Below are 18,355 nucleotides of genomic sequence, written 5' to 3' on the forward strand. Positions count from 1 at the left end.
TGTAGAGGGAGCTTTACTCTGTATCTAACCCGTGCTGTACCTAATACTTTGTTTCATTTCCCCAATACTGATATCCCTCACTTCCAAAAGCACAAAATAATTTTAAACAGTCCTCATACATTCGGGCCAGAGCTGCAGTTTGGTTTTATTGGCGATGTTGCCCCGGGGAATGTACCTTGATCTGGAGGTGAGGGGAAGAGGGACAAAACGCGACTCGTCAGTGAGCCCACTGATCAGCAATTCCTGGTGACCACTGAGTACATGTATTTGAGGCCTACTCATGATTATAACAAGACAAGGGCCAACGGTCAAGTACCTGACTATTCCAGCCCCAAATCACCTGGCTTGTACCAGCACTAGCAACAATCTGATGTACACTTGTTGAAATTAATTTGCAATCTCTGTGACAATGTGGTAGTTGACACTAATGTTAGGTCAGTTTACACTGTGGCTCTTACTGTGCTGCCAATGAGGGAGGAAGCAGTGCTGGATGTAGTTCTGGGGAATGAAGTGGGCCAAGTGGAGCATGTTTCAGTGGGGGAGCATTTGGGAAACAGTGATCACAATATCATTAGGTTTAGAATGGTTATGGAAAAGGTCAAGGAACAATCAAGCACAAAAATAATTAACTAGACGAGGGCAAATTTCAGTGAGTTAAAAAGGGATCTTGCCCAGGTGGATTGGAATCAAAAATTATTAGGCAAAACAGAAATTGAACAATGGGAGGCCTTCGAGGAGGAGATGGTTCGAGTATCGAGTAGACACATCCCTACGAGGAGGAAAGGAAGGGCATCTAAGCTAGAACTCCCTTGATGAATAAAGATTAAAATGAAACATAAAAAGACCTATGACAAATGTAAAGTTTATAGTACAGTAGACAACCAAGCTGAATACAGAAAGTACAGAGGAGATCTAAAAAAGGGAATAAGAGGGGCACAGAGAGAGTATGAGAATAGATTAGCTGCTAATCTAAAAGGAAACACTAAAGTCTTTTGTAAACATATAAATAGTAAAAGGGCAGTCAAAGGAAGGGTGGGACCAATTGGAGACAAAAAAGGAGATCTTCTTGTGGAGGCAGAGGTCGTGGCTGAGGTACTAAATCAATACATCTCACTGGAGAAGAGGATGTTGCCATTGTAGCAGTAAAGGAGGAGGTAGTAGCGATATTGAATAGCATAAAAATAGATAAAGAGGAGGTACTTAAAAAATTGGCAGTACTCAAAGTAGAAAAGTCACCCAGTCGAGATAGGATGCATCCTAGGTTACTGAGGGAAGTAAGGGTGGAAATTGCGGAGGCTCTGGCCACAATCTTCCAATCCTCCTTAGATATATGGATGGTGCCAGAGGACTGGAGGATTGCAAATGTTACACCCCTGTTCAAAAAAGGGGAGAGTGAAAACCCAGCACTTGCAGGCCAGTCAGCTTAACGTTGGTGATGGGGAAACTTTTAAGATAATAATCTGGGACAAAATAAACTGTCACTTGGAAAAGTCTGGGTTAATAAATGAAAGTCAGCACAGGTCTGTTAAAGGGAAATCGTGTTTGACTAATGTGATTGAATTCTATGATGAAGTAACGGAAAGGGTTGATGAGGGTCGTGCAATTGATATTGTGTTTCTGGACTTTCAAAAGGCATGTGATAAAGTACCACTTAATAGACTTGCAGGCAAAGTGAAACCCCATGGGATTAAAGGGACAGTGGCAGCATGGATACAAAACTGGCTACGGGACAGAAGCAGAGAGTAGTGGTGAACAGTTGTTTTTCAGATTGGAGGGAAGTATATACTGGTGTACCCCAGGGGTCAGTATTAGCACCACTGCTCTTTTTGATATATATTAATGACCTGGACTTGGGTATAGAGGGTATAATTTCAAAGTTTGCAGATCACACAAGACTCAGAAATGTAGTAAACAATGTGGAGGATAGTAACAGACTTCAGGAGGACAGAGACAGACTGGTGAAATGGGCAGACACAAGGCAGATGAAATTTAACGCAGAGAAGTGTGTAGTGATACATTTTGGTAGGAAGAATGAGGAGAGGCAAAATAAACTAAATGGTACAATTTTAAAGGGGGTGCAGGAACAGAGAGACCTGGGGATGAACAAACACAAATCTTTGAGGATGGCAGGGCAAGTTGAGAAGGTTGTGAAAAAAGCATATGGGATCCTGGGCTTTATTAATAGATGGTAGCCATGATGTGGAGATGCCGGTGATGGACTGGGTTTGACAATTGTAAACAATTTTACAACACCAAGTTATAGTCCAACAATTTAATTTTAAATTCCACAAGCTTTCGGAGGCTTCCTCCTTCCTCAGGTGAACGGTATGGAAATTTCCACAACATTCTACACCATTCCTCACCGTTCACCTGAGGAAGGAGGAAGCCTCCGAAAGCTTGTGGAATTTAAAATAAATTTGTTGGACTATAATTTGGTGTTGTAAAATTGTTTACAATTTATTAAAAGAGGCATAGAGTACAAAAGCAAGGAAGTTGTGCTAAACCTTTATGAACACTGGTTAGGCCTCAGCTGGAGTATTGTGTTCAATTCTGGGCACCACACTTTAGGAAAGATGTGAAGGCCTTAGAGAGGGTGCAGAAGAGATTTACTAGAATGATTCCAGGGATGAGGGACTTCAGTTCTGTGGAGAGACTGGAGAAGCTGGGGTTGTTCCCCTTAGAACAGAGAAGGTTAAGGGGAGATTTGATCGAGGTGTTCAAAATCATGAACAGTTTTGATAGAGTAAATAAGGAGAAACTGTTTCCAGTGGCAGAAGGGTCGGTAACCAGAGGACACAGATTTAAGGAGATCGGCAAAAGATCCAGAGGGGAGATGAGGAAACAATTTTTTTTTAAACAGAGCAGGTTGTAATGATGAGAACATAAGAAATTGGAGCAGGAGTAGGCCATAAGGCCCCTCAATAAGATCATGGCTGATCTTTGACCTCAACTCCACTTTCCCGCCTGATCCCCATATCCCTCGATTCCTCTCGAGTCCAAAAATCTATCTATCTCAGCCTTGAATATATTCAATGACTCAGCATCCACAGCCCTCTGGGGTAGAGAATTCCAAAGATTCACAACCCTCTGAGGGAAGAAATTCCTCCTCATCTCAGTCCTAAACAGCCGACCCCTTATGATCTGGAATTCACTGCCTGAAAGGATGGAGCAAATAGATTCAATAGTAACTTTCAAAAGGGAATTGGAGAAATACTTGAAGGGAAAACATTTACAGGACTATGGGGAAAGAGCAGGGGAATGGGACTAATTGGATAGATCTTTCAAAGAGCCGGCACAGGCACGATGGGCCGAATGGCCTCCTCCTATGCTGTAACTACTATGGTACTATGATTTAAGAAAGGTGAGAGAGAGGAACCAGGACATTATAGACCTGTTGGTCTAACATCCATTGTGGGGAAGTTATTGGAATGTCTAATTAACGACAGAGTGACTGAACACTTAGAGAAATTTGAGAGAGCCAACAAAGGGTAGCTAATGTCTAACTAAACTAATTTTTTGAAGAAGTAACTAATGTAGCAGGCAGGGGAATGTATATGGATGTAGTTTATAAGGACTTCCAGAAGGCATTTGATAAAGTCCAAAGTTAGCTAAAATAAAAGCTCATGGAATTGAAGGCAAATTATTGACCTGGTTAGGAGGTAGAAGACAGAGAGTGGGGATAATGGTACTCGAATTGACAGGATGTGACTAGTATCGCACAAGGATCTGTGCTGGGGCCTCAACTATTCACTATATTTATTAACGACTTAGATAACACAACAGAGAGCCATATGTCCAAGTTTGCCGATGACACAAAGATTGGTGCCATAATAAGTAGTCTAGACGGGGGCATAAAATTACAAAGAGACATTGATAGATTAAGTGAGTGGGCAAAACTGTGGCAGATGAATTCCAACGAAGGTAAGCGTGAGGTCATCCATTTTGGAGCAAAAAAGGATCGATCAGAGTATTTTTTAAATGGTGAAAAGCCAGGAACAGTGGAGATCCAAAGAGATTTAGGGGTCCATGATTGTAGTGGTGAGGTACTGGGTACAGTTCTGGGCCCCGCATCTTAGAAAGGATATATTGGCCTTGGAAGGATTACAGAGCAGATTCACCAGAATGTTACCAGGGCTCCAAGGGTTAGATTATGAGGAGATATTACATAAACTAGGCTTGTATTCCCTGGAATACAGACGGTTACGGGGTGAATTGATAGAGGCTTTTAGGATTTTGAAAGGAACTGATAGGGTGGATAGAGAATTTTTCTCCGCTGGTGGGGGAATCTTGGACAAGGGGACATAACCTTAAAATCAGAGCCAGGCCATTCAGGAGAGAAGTTCGGAAACACTTCTTCACACAAAGGGTGGTAGAAATGTGGAACACTGTCCCATAAAAAGCAGTGGATGCTCAATTCACAATTTTAAATCTGGGATCGATAGATTTTTGCTAGTGACGGGTATTAAGGGACATGGTGGGTGGATGGAGTTGAGGGTACAGATCAGCCATGATCTCATTGATTGATGGAACAGGCTCGAGGGGCTGAATGGCCTACTCCTGTCCCTGTGGCCCTTTTGTGTAAAACCTAGATCCACATAACTCAAATGAATCAATAAGAAAAATGGTGCAGGACGGGAAGTCACATGGTTTTGGCTGATGGAGGCTTGGTTGCCAAGGGTTGTTGTTTTGTTCCTCAGCTGATTACACTGAAAACCCAGCTCATATTAAATCCAGCATTGCCATCATGTGGCCCGGCATGGTCACAACACACAACTGAGCACTGAGCTCTGAGCTACATTCACTGGACTGTGCACTGAGCTCTGTTCACTGGACTGCGCACTGAGCTCTGTTCACTGGACTGCGCACTGAGCTATATTTATTGGACTGTGCACTGAGCTCTGTTCGCTGGACTGCGCACTGAGCTCTGTTTCCTGGACTGCGCACTGAGCTCTGTTTACTGGACTGTGCACTGAGCTATGTTCACTGGACTGTGCGCTGAGCTCTGTTCACTGGACTGCGCACTGAGCTCTGTTCACTGGACTGCGCACTGAGCTCTGTTCACTGGACTGCGCGCTGAGCTCTGTTCACTGGACTGCGCGCTGAGCTCTGTTTCCTGGACTGCGCGCTGAGCTCTGTTTACTGGACTGTGCGCTGAGCTATGTTCACTGGACTGTGCGCTGAGCTCTGTTCACTGGACTGCGCGCTGAGCTCTGTTCACTGGACTGCGCGCTGAGCTCTGTTCACTGGACTGCGCGCTGAGCTCTGTTCACTGGACTGCGCGCTGAGCTCTGTTCACTGGACTGCGCTCTGAGCTCTGTTCACTGGACTGCGCACTGAGCTCTGTTCACTGGACTGCGCACTGAGCTCTGTTCACTGGACTGCGCACTGAGCTCTGTTCACTGGACTGCGCACTGAGCTCTGTTCACTGGACTGCGCACTGAGCTCTGTTCACTGGACTGCGCACTGAGCTCTGTTCACTGGACTGCGCACTGAGCTCTGTTCACTGGACTGCGCACTGAGCTCTGTTCACTGGACTGCGCACTGAGCTCTGTTCACTGGACTGCGCACTGAGCTCTGTTCACTGGACTGCGCACTGAGCTCTGTTCACTGGACTGCGCACTGAGCTCTGTTCACTGGACTGCGCACTGAGCTCTGTTCACTGGACTGCGCACTGAGCTCTGTTCACTGGACTGCGCACTGAGCTCTGTTCACTGGACTGCGCACTGAGCTCTGTTCACTGGACTGCGCACTGAGCTCTGTTCACTGGACTGCGCACTGAGCTCTGTTCACTGGACTGCGCACTGAGCTCTGTTCACTGGACTGCGCACTGAGCTCTGTTCACTGGACTGCGCACTGAGCTCTGTTCACTGGACTGCGCACTGAGCTCTGTTCACTGGACTGCGCACTGAGCTCTGTTCACTGGACTGCGCACTGAGCTCTGTTCACTGGACTGCGCACTGAGCTCTGTTCACTGGACTGCGCACTGAGCTCTGTTCACTGGACTGCGCACTGAGCTCTGTTCACTGGACTGCGCACTGAGCTCTGTTCACTGGACTGCGCACTGAGCTCTGTTCACTGGACTGCGCACTGAGCTCTGTTCACTGGACTGCGCACTGAGCTCTGTTCACTGGACTGTGCACTGAGCTCTGTTCACTGGACTGTGCACTGAGCTCTGTTCACTGGACTGTGCACTGAGCTCTGTTCACTGGACTGTGCACTGAGCTCTGTTCACTGGACTGCGCACTGAGCTCTGTTCACTGGACTGCGCACTGAGCTCTGTTCACTGGACTGCGCACTGAGCTCTGTTCACTGGACTGCGCACTGAGCTCTGTTCACTGGACTGCGCACTGAGTTCTGTTCACTGGACTGTGCACTGAGCTCTGTTCACTGGACTGTGCACTGAGCTCTGTTTACTGGACTGTGCACTGAGCTCTGTTCACTGGACTGTGCACTGAGCTCTGTTTACTGGACTGTGCACTGAGCTCTGTTCACTGGACTGTGCACTGAGCTCTGTTCACTGGACTGCGCACTGAGCTCTGTTTACTGGACTGCGCACTGAGCTCTGTTCACTGGACTGCGCACTGAGCTCTGTTCACTGGACTGTGCACTGAGCTCTGTTCACTGGACTGTGCACTGAGCTCTGTTCACTGGACTGTGCACTGAGCTGTGTTTACTGGACTGTGCACTGAGCTCTGTTCACTGGACTGCGCACTGAGCTCTGTTTGCTGGACTGTGCACTGAGCTCTGTTTACTGGACTGTGCACTGAGCTCTGTTTACTGGACTGCGCTCTGAGCTCTGTTTACTGGACTGCGCTCTGAGCTCTGTTTACTGGACTGTGCACTGAGCTCTGTTTACTGGACTGTGCACTGAGCTCTGTTCACTGGACTGCGCACTGAGCTATATTTACTGGACTGTGCACTGAGCTCTGTTCACTGGACTGCGCACTGAGCTCTGTTTACTGGACTGCGCACTGAGCTCTGTTTACTGGACTGTGCACTGAGCTCTGTTGACTGGACTGTGCACTGAGCTCTGTTTACTGGCGCTATCCTTCCCCACTATTCCTGAACTCTTCTCTCTCGCCTTCTTCATAATATTAAGAGGAGCGCACGGTCCTGTTTATGTAACAAGCTAATTTAACGGTGCTCACAATAATCTTTAAACCAGACAGGAGCAGTGGAAATGTGGCAGAGACTCTGGGAAAAGGGGAAAGGCGAAAGTTGAAGGATAATGGAATGTTGTGTGGAATGTTCATGTCAATATTAAGGATGAACGACGGAGCAGATGGGGACACATAGAATCTTCGAGAGTTTTGCCCCATTTACTTTTTGGAGTCGAGAGGATTGCAGTTCTTTCCCTCAGGAGATTAAATGATTCGATGATCAGAACAGAGCACCGTGTCCATGTGCTGTGGAAGGAGATGGGTTGATCGATGCCAATAACAAGGGTCTCCAAAATCAGCCCAAAATGTTGATCGGAAAATCAGATGGAGGGAGAGTTTCTGACACTCGAGGTCACAGGACGAATTCCCCGACACATGTTGGGGGTGTGCAAAGCCCTGCCAACTGCACCGGGCCTCTGAAAACAAGGCCCGTGTCTAAATAGTGGTCCAGCCTTTCCAGGGGACACCGCCTCTAAATTAACCCTTTCTCTGCTGTTCTTGTTTTTGTATCTCTCTCAGATAAACATCAATACACATGAATGAGAAACTCACCTGCTCCAACCACGCAGAACATTTTACAAAATAAACAAAATGCAAAATTTCAAATGCAGAGCATCACTGGTCACCACAAGACATGAGCCTTATGATCCTGAGGCTGGATACCAAGGGGGTGGAGAGAGGGTGGGCAAAGAGTAGAAAGGGAAATGTGGCAGAGGGGGGGGGGGGGAAGAGAAAGAAATTCAACTGGTCAATAATAAACACAAATAGCACGAGTATCAAAAAGTTTTAAAAATTGGAAAAGAAAACTGAAGCTGCATGTCCTCCCACAGGTCCTCCCACAGGTTCATTTTAATGAAGACCACTGCCTGAAAGGGCGGTGGAAGCAGATTCAATGGTAACTTTCAGAAGGGAATTGGATAAATACTTGAAAAGGAAACATTTGCAGGGCTATGGGGAAAGAGCAGGGGGAGTGGGACTAATTGGATAGATCTTTCAAAGAGTCGGCACGGGCACGATGGGCCAAATGGCCTCCTTCATTACTAAAATACTATGAAGACATTTCACAGGATAAACGAAAGCAGATGTTCATGAACTAAGTGTAGATTCTGAAGACAGTGTTGAATGTACTGGGGAAGTGGAGTATTTCAGCATAATTAAAATCCACAGCACTTTTGTTGTTGAGTTTATGAATTCTTCTATTTTCTGTCACTGGGTCACGGGCGTGGCTGCGGACACAGGGGCCGCTCCCGATGCCATGGTAATTACGCCCTGCCCAATTTTGCTTCCTACTTAGGTAGAAATGTCTATCCTCAACCAGGGCCTGATTCTTTCCCAGAGCCTCCCCATAGTAGCCCAGCCACACAGAATAGTGGGAAATGAGGGGATGGGGAAATCAGGCCTTTTTTTTTTATTCGTTCACGGGATGTGGGCGTCGCTGGCGAGGCCGGCATTTATTGCCCATCCCTAATTGCCCTCGAGAAGGTGGTGCGAGTGAGCCGCCATCTTGAACCGCTGCAGTCCGTGTGGTGACGGTTCTCCCACAGTGCTGTTAGGAAGGGAGTTCTGGGATTTTGACCCAGCGACGATGAAGGAACGGCCGATATATTTCCAAGTCGGGATGGTGTGTGACTTGGAGGGGAACGTGCAGGTGGTGTTGTTCCCATGTACCTGCTGCCCTTGTCCTTCTAGGTGGTAGAGGTAGTGGGTTTGGGAGGTGCTGTCGAAGAAGCCTTGGCGAGTTGCTGCAGTGCATCCTGTGGATGGTACACACTGCAGCTACAGTGCGCCGGTGGTGAAGGGAGTGAATGTTTAGGGTGGTGGATGGGGTGCCAATCAAGCGGGCTGCTTTGTCCTGGATGGTGTCGAGCTTCTTGAGTGTTGTTGGAGCTGCACTCATCCAGGCAAGTGGAGAGTATTCCATCACACTCCTGACTCGTGCCTTGTAGATGGTGGAAAGGCTTTGGGGAGTCAGGAGGTGAGTCACTCGCTGCAGAATACCCAGCCTCTGACCTGCTCTTGTAGCCACAGTATTTATATGGCTGGTCCAGTTAAGTTTCTGGTCAATGGTGACCCCCAGGATGTTGATGGTGGGGGATTCGGCGATGGTAATGCCATTGAATGTCAAGGGGAGGTGGTTAGACTCTCTCTTGTTGGAGTTGGTCATTGCCTGGCACTTGTCTGGCACGAATGTTACTTGCCACTTACCAGCCCAAGCCCCTCGACTCCATGTCGCCATTTATTGGTGCCATATAATGCACTGTATTAGCATCACTCTACAAATAAATACTGCTCAAGTACATAATGGCGGACAGTGCTCATTAAAAACCCATGAGAAATATTTATCGATACTGCTTCACAATCTAGCAAAGAAGGAAAGTCAGCATTGATACACAAGACTGAGTCAGGAGCAGTGCGTCAGCAAAGTACATCACCTCACTAGATTCCTTCCACCTCTTTGGGATATAATGCAGTGTCTTTAGCAACTTATCCTGACTGGGGCGGGGGGATTTGGGATAGCTGAGCTGTTTGGATCAAACGTCATTCCCCATTGGTGAATCCTTCTCCGTCAAGTCCCAGCTGCCACTCTAATGGTTCACAATCTCCCAACTTCCCGAAGGATCCATTCGATGCCCTCAAGAAATCCGACGAGAGACTCTGCATCAGTATCTTGTGCCTAATTAAATAAATAACCAGTAAATGGAGGGAGCTGTTTATTCACACACAATGATGACAAAGATACACTCTCTTACCCTGTTGACAAGCTGCATCATTTGGAGCTTGCCAGTGGTAACCAGCTTTCTCCCAGGCAACTGGGAGTAAGACAGGTGGCTCTATCCCTGCTCTCTGATCTCTGTAGACTTGACCGTATGGAGTTGCTTGGTAAGCTTGGGTATGCCCTCTGGTACCATGCCCAAGTGTGAGCATTCCTCTGTGTGCGTAAACAGTGAATGCCAACAGGATATTTGACCAACACGAGCGGGCAACTAGGCCGACCCTGATGCCCCCTCACCTGATGCCCATTTTCCAGCAGGGCGATCACTGGAGAGCAGCGAGGAGCACGAACCCTGGCTGACTTCCTCTCTCTGGCCCAGGGAATGCAGAGGCTGATCCCAGAAACACTAATACCACCCGAGCTGAGATCCACTGAATCAGCCCAGGCCCAGCATGGAACCTGCAAACTTATTGCTCGATTTGGCTCAATACCACAGCAATATATTTGTTGACGTGGTGTCTCTGAACTTTCAAAAGGTGTTTGATGAAGTGCCACACGGTAGGCGTGTCATCGAGATTGCGGCCCATGGAATAAAGGGGGCAGTAGCAACATGGATACAGAATTGGCTAAGGGACAGGAAACAGAGAGTAGTGGTGAAGGGTTGTTTTTCGGACTGGAGGGAGGTGTACAGTGGTGTTCCCCAGGGGTCGGTGCTGGGACCACTGCTTTTCTTGATATATATTAATATGTGGATAGACTGGAGAAGCTGGGGTTGTTCTTCTTGGAACAGAGACGGTTGTGAGGAGATTTGATCGAGGTGTTCAAAATCAGGAAGGGTCTAGACAGAGTAGATAGAGAGAAACTGTTCCCATTGGTGGAATGGTCAAAGATGGTCAGAGGACATAGATTTAAGGTGATTGGCAAAAGAACCAAAGGTGACATGAGGAAAAACTTTTTTTACACAGCGAGTGGTTAGGATCTGGAATGCACTGCCCGAGGGGGTGGTGGAGGCAGATTCAATCATGGCCTTCAAAAGGGAACTGGATAAGTGCTTGAAAGTAGAAAGTTTGCAGGGCTCCAGGGATAGGGCGGGGGAGTGGGACTAGCTGGATTGCTCTTGCATAGAGCCGACGTGGACTCGATGGGCCGAATGGCCTCCATCCGTGCTGTAACCTTTCTATGATTCTATTTACCCAGTGAGCCAACGGGAAGACGAGATCTACAAATATCTTTCGTGTTATACGCCTGCCCTACCCTATCAGATGCTCTGGCCTTGATAATAACCCACCCCACCCTACACTGGGAGGAAGGGGAGGGATAAAGAGACTTAAATATGGAGAATGTGCCCCCCACATGAAGTGCATGCACCCACTGCCTTTGTTACAGCTGTTGAGGTGTTCTCTATTTATCAGCTTGATTTAGGACCATGGTGAGGGAGGCCTGTGAGCACTTACCATCCAGGGTCTGTCGAGCAGGGTTAGCTGCAGCTGGTGAGAGACATAAACACACGGTATCCGATGGACATCAGGCCGGGAAACGCAGCACAACACCAGGAGTGGGCGGCGAGGGGAACCCAGAGCTGGGTCAATCATGGCCTTGATCTGGAGCAATTCCACTTCTCGCTCGTGCTCTGAGGGGGAAGAGTACCAGATAAATAGCAAGAATGGAACGATTCTTCAGCATCAGTTAACGATCCGCGCTCAGCCTGGCCCTCCTCGAGACAATAACAGGAAAGTGAGCAAACTGGACACCAGGGAATCTTTCAATACAACAAAGTACAAACCAGATATATTCCCAGAAGGCACAAAGGGGAGTGCACTGAAGGATAGACTTCTGTGGATAAATAGAGAAATTAAAAGTAAACTGAAACCATCTTAAATGAGAGGCATGTGACAGATCAATAGCGAACAATAGTCCAAGGACAGACAACCGTGAACAGACTGAAACTATAATCTCACACAGTCATTAACAGACTGAAACTATAATCTCACACAGTCATTAACAGACTGAAACTATAATCTCACACAGTCATTAACACACTGAAACTATAATCTCACACAGTCATAAACAGACTGAAACTATAATCTCACACAGTCATTAACAGACTGAAACTATAATCTCACACAGTCATTAACACACTGAAACTATAATCTCACACAGTCATCAACAGACTGAAACTATAATCTCACACAGTCATTAACAGACTGAAACTATAATCTCACACAGTCATTAACACACTGAAACTATAATCTCACACAGTCATCAACAGACTGAAACTATAATCTCACACAGCCATTAACAGACTGAAACTATAATCTCACACAGTCATTAACAGACTGAAACTATAATCTCACACAGCCATTAACAGACTGAAACTATAATCTCACACAGTCATTAACACACTGAAACTATAATCTCACACAGTCATCAACAGACTGAAACTATAATCTCACACAGTCATTAACAGACTGAAACTATAATCTCACACAGTCATTAACACACTGAAACTCTAATCTCACACAGTCATTAACAGACTGAAACTATAATCTCACACAGCCATTAACAGACTGAAACTATAATCTCACACAGTCATTAACAGACTGAAACTATAATCTCACACAGTCATTAACAGACTGAAACTATAATCTCACAGTCATTAACAGACTGAAACTATAATCTCACACAGTCATTAACAGACTGAAACTATAATCTCACACAGTCATTAACAGACTGAAACTATAATCTCACACAGTCATTAACAGACTGAAACTATAATCTCACACAGTCATTAACAGACTGAAACTATAATCTCACACAGTCATTAACAGACTGAAACTCTAATCTCACACAGTCATTAACACACTGAAACTATAATCTCACACAGTCATTAACAGACAAACTATAATCTCACACAGTCATTAACACACTGAAACTCTAATCTCACACAGTCATTAACACACTGAAACTCTAATCTCACACAGTCATTAACAGACTGAAACTCTAATCTCACACAGTCATTAACACACTGAAACTCTAATCTCACACAGTCATTAACAGACTGAAACTATAATCTCACACAGTCATTAACAGACTGAAACTCTAATCTCACACAGTCATTAACAGACTGAAACTCTAATCTCACACAGTCATTAACACACTGAAACTCTAATCTCACACAGTCATTAACAGACTGAAACTCTAATCTCACACAGTCATTAACAGACTGAAACTATAATCTCACACAGTCATTAACAGACTGAAACTCTAATCTCACACAGCCATTAACACTCCCGCTCCCTTCCCCCGGCACCTTCCCGTGCGAGTGCAGGAGATGCAACATCTGCCCCTTCACCTCCTCCCTCTCCACCATCCAGGGCCCCAAACACTCCTTCCGGCTGAAAGTGATTTACTTGCACTTCTTTCAATTTCGTCCATTGTATTCGCTGCTCACGATGCGCTGTCCTCTCCATTGGGGCAGACCAAACGCAGACTGGGTGATCGCTTTGCTGGACACCTCTGCTCAGTCTGCGAGTGTGACCCTGAGCTTCCGGCTGCTTGCCACTTTAGTTCTCTGTCCCACTCTGACCTCGGCCTCCTACACTGTTCCATTAAAGCTCCACACAAGCTCGAGGAACAGCATCTCATTTTTCGATTGGCTCCTTTACAGCCTTCTGGCCTCAACACTGAGTTCAACAACCTCAGATCAGAACCACTGCTCCCATTTTCTCAGACAGCAGGTGCTGGTAATGGCTGTACTGTGAGGTTCTGGTGAGACCTCACCTGGAGTACTGTGTACAGTGTTGGTCTCCTTATCTAAGGAAGGATATACTTGCCTTAGAGGCGGTGCAACAGAGGTTCACTGGATTAATTCCTGGGATGAGAGGGTTGTCCTATCAGGAGAGATTGAGTAGAATGGGCCGATACTCTCTGGAGTTTAGAAGAATGAGAGGTGATCTCATTGAAACATATAAGATTATGAGGGGGCTTGACAGGGTAGATGCTGAGAGATTGTTTCCCCTGGCTGGAGAGTCTAGAACTAGGGGGCATAGTCTCAGGATAAGGGGTCGGCCATTTAGGACTGAGATAAGAAGGAATTTCTTCACTCAGAGGGTTGTGAATCTTTGGAATTCTCTACCCCAGAGGGCTGTGGATGCTGAGTAGTTGAATATATTCAAGGCTGAGATCGATAGATTTTTGGATTCTAGGGGAATCAAGGGATATGGGGATCGGGCAGGAAAGTGGAGTTGAGGTTGAAGATCAGCCATGATCTGATTGAATGGCGGAGCAGGCTCGAGGGGCCGAATGGCCTACTCCTGCTCCTATTTCTTATGTTCTTATGTAACCATTTACACCTCCTCTGGACCCAAATTGCCCCATTCCCACCCTCCTTGCCTTGCACCATCATCCCTTTTGTCATTTAATCACTCCTGCCCTCCACCCTTTCCCTTTTATTTTTTCCTTCCCCCCATCCCCCTTTTCCCTGGCTCTGTACTTGCTAATAAAGTGTAAAAAATTTCTTCCAGTTCTGATGAAAGGTCATTGACCTGAAACGTTAACTCTGTTTCTCTCTCCACAGATGCTGCCTGACCTGCTGAGTATTTCCAGCATTTTCTGTTTTTATTACAGATTTAAGAACCAGAGGGGAGATGAGGAGAATTTTTTTTTTTAAAGTAGCGAGCTGTCATGATCTGCAAGTCAGTGCCTGAAAGGGCGGTGGAAGTAGATTCAGTAGTAACTTTCAAAAAGGAATTGAATAAATACTTGAAAAGGACAAATTTGCACGGCTATGGGGAAACAGCAGGGGAGTGGGATTAATTAGCTCGGACAGGGAATTGGACAGGGGGTAAGAGACAGAGAGTTGAGATCATGGGTATGTACTCCAATTGGCAGGATGTGACTAGTGGTGTCCTCCAGAGATCTGAACTGGGACCACAGCTTTTCACTATATTTATAGATAACTTGGATGAAGGAGTTGAGAGCTGTATTTCTAAGTTTGCTGATGACACTAAGTTAGGTGGCACAGTGAATAGATGGGAGCAGGAAGTTGCAAAGGGACATTGAGAGATTCAGTGAGTGGGCAAAACTGGGGCAGATGGAGTTCAATGTGGGGAAATGTGAGGTCATCCACTTTGGATCCAAGAAAGAATCGATCAGAATATCTTCTAAATGGTGAGAAGCTCGGAACTGTGGAGGAACGGAGAGATTTAGGGGTCCAAGTACAGAAATCACTAAAAGCTAGTGGACAGGCACAAAAAATAATTTAGAAGGCTAATGGAATGTTGGCCTTTATCTCAAGAGGGCTGGAATGTAAAGGGAGGAAGTGATGTTACAGTGTCCAGAGCTCTGGTTAGACCTCATGTGGAGAGACTGGGTCCAGTTCTGGGCACCGCCCCTCAGGAAGGATAGATTGGCCTTGGAGGGGGTGCAGTGCAGATTCACCAGAATGATACTGGGGCTAAAAGGGTTAAATTAGGTTGGATAGACAAGGATTGTATTTCTTTGAATTTGGAAGATTAAGGGGTGATGTAATTGAGGTGTTTAAGATGATTAAAGGATTTGATAGGATAGATAGAGAGAAACTATTTCCTCTGATGGGAGAGTCCAGAACAAGGGGACATAACCTTAAAATTAGAGCTAGGCCGTTCAGGGGTGATGTCAGGAAACACTTTATCACACAAAGGGGAGTGGAAATCTGGAACTTTCTCCCCCAAAAATCTGTTGAGGCTGGGGGTCAACTGAAAATTTCAAATCTGAGACTGATCGATTTTTGTTGGGTAAGGGTATTAGGGGTTTGGACTAAGGTGGGTAGATGGAGTTTAGATACAGGTCAGCCATGATCTAATTGAATGGCGGAACAGGCTTGAGGGGCTGAACGGCCTACTACTGTTCCTATGTTCCTAACTGGATAGCTTTTTCAAAGAGCTGGCACAGGCACGATAGGCTGAATGGCCTCCTTCTGTGCTTTATGATTCTATAAATACACAGATACTCGAACCTCGCACTGCCATTAACACAGAAAATGGAACCTCGGTCTATGTAAACAGGTAGACACTCCAAGCTCACACCTGCTATTATCACAAAGACTCAGGAAATGGTCGTTGATTGGGAGGCTCCTTGCTTGCGGACAATATCCTTCCACTTGCTGTTGAATCTCGCCTCGAGTAATTAAATTAAACTCTCTTCAGGGTTTTGACAATAAAGTCAAACCCCTTTAAATGTTTCAAGCATTGTTCCTAAAGGCACGGGCAAATGTTATAAGAGGACAACATCTGACATTACATTGAACTGGTAGCCTGACCCAGAGAAGGCACATCGACAGCTCCTGCTCCAAATAGAAAGGTTCAGACTGGAGCTTCGCTCTGTATCTAACCCGTGCTGTACCTGCCCTGGGAGTGTTTGATGGGACAGTGTAGAGGGAGCTTTACTCTGTATCTAACCCGTGCTGTACCTGCCCTGGGAGTGTTTGATGGGACAGTGTAGAGGGAGCTTTACTCTGTATCTAACCCGTGCTGTACCTGCCCTGGGAGTGTTTGATGGGACAGTGTAGAGGGAGCTTTACTCTGTATCTAACCCTGTACCTGTCCTGGGAGTGTTTGATGGGACAGTGTAGAGGGAGCTTTACTCTGTATCTAACCCGTGCTGTACCTGCCCTGGGAGTGTTTGATGGGACAGTGTAGAGGGAGCTTTACTCTGTATCTAACCTGTGCTGTACCTGTCCTGGGAGTGTTTGATGGGACAGTGTAGAGGGAGCTTTACTCTGTATCTAACCCTGTACCTGCCCTGGGAGTGTTTGATGGGACAGTGTAGAGGGAGCTTTACTCTGTATCTAACCCGTGCTGTACCTGCCCTGGGAGTGTTTGATGGGACAGTGTAGAGGGAGCTTTACTCTGTATCTAACCCTGTACCTGCCCTGGGAGTGTTTGATGGGACAGTGTAGAGGGAGCTTTACTCTGTATCTAACCCGTGCTGTATCTGCCCTGGGAGTGTTTGATGGGACAGTGTAGAGGGAGCTTTACTCTGTATCTAACCCGTGCTGTACCTGCCCTGGGAGTGTTTGATGGGACAGTGTAGAGGGAGCTTTACTCTGTATCTAACCCTGTACCTGCCCTGGGAGTGTTTGATGGGACAGTGTAGAGGGAGCTTTACTCTGTATCTAACCCGTGCTGTATCTGCCCTGGGAGTGTTTGATGGGACAGTGTAGAGGGAGCTTTACTCTGTATCTAACCCGTGCTGTACCTGCCCTGGGAATGTTTGATGGGACAGTGTAGGGGGAGCTTTACTCTGTATCTTACCCGTGCTGTATTAAATTAAATGTTGATTCCCCCGTTATTACAAGGCTGTTGAGGGCAGTATTACATGTTAATATTCTGTCACTGGACCAAACACCCGCAGCAGCCAGACCACCTCAATGACACATTCTGACAAGAGTAAAAGTACTGAATGAAAGAGATACACTAACTTCTCCGGGCTTCAGCATTCGCCACGTAGATGAAACCATCCACCACACTGCACACTTTCTGGACCTGAGGGATGATGCTGTAAGGTGCTGCCAGCCTCACTGCACTCTCTGCATCACCTTGGTCCAGATCAGCAACTTCTTGCTGCACAAACAGTTTACTGATGGCTGCATTTTCCTCTATTCTTGCGCATTCTCTTTCCTTCCTGTAGGAGATGGAGATAAAAAAAGAAGCTTGTTACGTATTTAGGACTGAATGCTGTGATTAGCAGCTGGTTACTGTTGGTGAAAGAGACAGACTGTTATAAACTTACACCCAGAGACTGCATCTTATTCTGATGGAAGATCACAGTACCTGTCCTGGGAGTGTTTGATGGGACAGTGTAGAGGGAGCTTTACTCTGTATCTAACCCGTGCTGTACCTGCCCTGGGAGTGTTTGATGGGACAGTGTAGAGGGAGCTTTACTCTGTATCTAACCTGTGCTGTACCTGTCCTGGGAGTGTTTGATGGGACAGTGTAGGGGGAGCTTTACTCTGTATCTAACCCTGTACCTGCCCTGGGAGTGTTTGATGGGACAGTGTAGAGGGAGCTTTACTCTGTATCTAACCCGTGCTGTACCTGCCCTGGGAGTGTTTGATGGGACAGTGTAGAGGGAGCTTTACTCTGTATCTAACCCGTGCTGTACCTGCCCTGGGAGTGTTTGACGGGACAGTGTAGAGGGAGCTTTACTCTGTATCTAACCCGTGCTGTACCTGCCCTGGGAGTGTTTGCTGCCTGCATTAAGTGTTTAAATGTGGTCTATTCCTAGTACTAACATCCTTTACCCTGATAAAGAAAAAATAATTTTTAAAATAAACTTGAACTAAATTGTAAATTCCAGGATCGAATGACTATTGGGCCAAAGGGGAAAGCAATGAGTGAGTGAGTGCCTCATGTAACCGACTCTCATTTTCCCAAAGTCTGGTCCTGAGTTTGGTGAATGTCCTTTTGTTTTTGTGCTGAGTTTTCTCCTGGAATATTGGCAT

General features: G+C 46.3%; 1 protein-coding gene across 1 annotated transcript; it reads right to left on the reverse strand.

Annotated features, from left to right (window-relative positions):
• Positions 1–9,478: 9,478 nt before the first annotated feature.
• Positions 9,479–18,355, reverse strand: fbxo4 (F-box protein 4). The gene is made up of 4 exons (XM_067982084.1): positions 18,270–18,355; positions 17,333–17,535; positions 11,328–11,503; positions 9,479–9,834 (listed from the first exon to the last, which is right to left on the reverse strand). The coding sequence occupies exons 1-4, from the start codon at positions 18,353–18,355 to the stop codon at positions 9,754–9,756; spliced, it is 546 nt and encodes a 181-aa protein (XP_067838185.1). The 3' UTR covers positions 9,479–9,753.

The sequence above is a fragment of the Heptranchias perlo genome, chromosome 4, assembly GCF_035084215.1.
Source record: "Heptranchias perlo isolate sHepPer1 chromosome 4, sHepPer1.hap1, whole genome shotgun sequence".
In the NCBI taxonomy this organism is placed as follows: Eukaryota; Metazoa; Chordata; class Chondrichthyes; order Hexanchiformes; family Hexanchidae; genus Heptranchias; species Heptranchias perlo.

What these genes read in the sequence shown, in the direction of transcription:
- fbxo4 (XM_067982084.1), bottom strand. Translation starts at nt 18,355, where the DNA reads ATGCCAATATTCCAGGAGAAAACTCAGCACAAAAACAAAAGGACATTC. An exon ending in CTTTGGGAAAATGAGAGTCG is followed by an intron (nt 17,536 to 18,269) that starts GTTACATGAGGC and finishes CATCTCCTACAG; the next exon opens with GAAGGAAAGAGAATGCGCAA. An exon ending in TGCTCGACAGACCCTGGATG is followed by an intron (nt 9,835 to 11,327) that starts GTAAGTGCTCAC and finishes TTATTTAATTAG; the next exon opens with GCACAAGATACTGATGCAGA.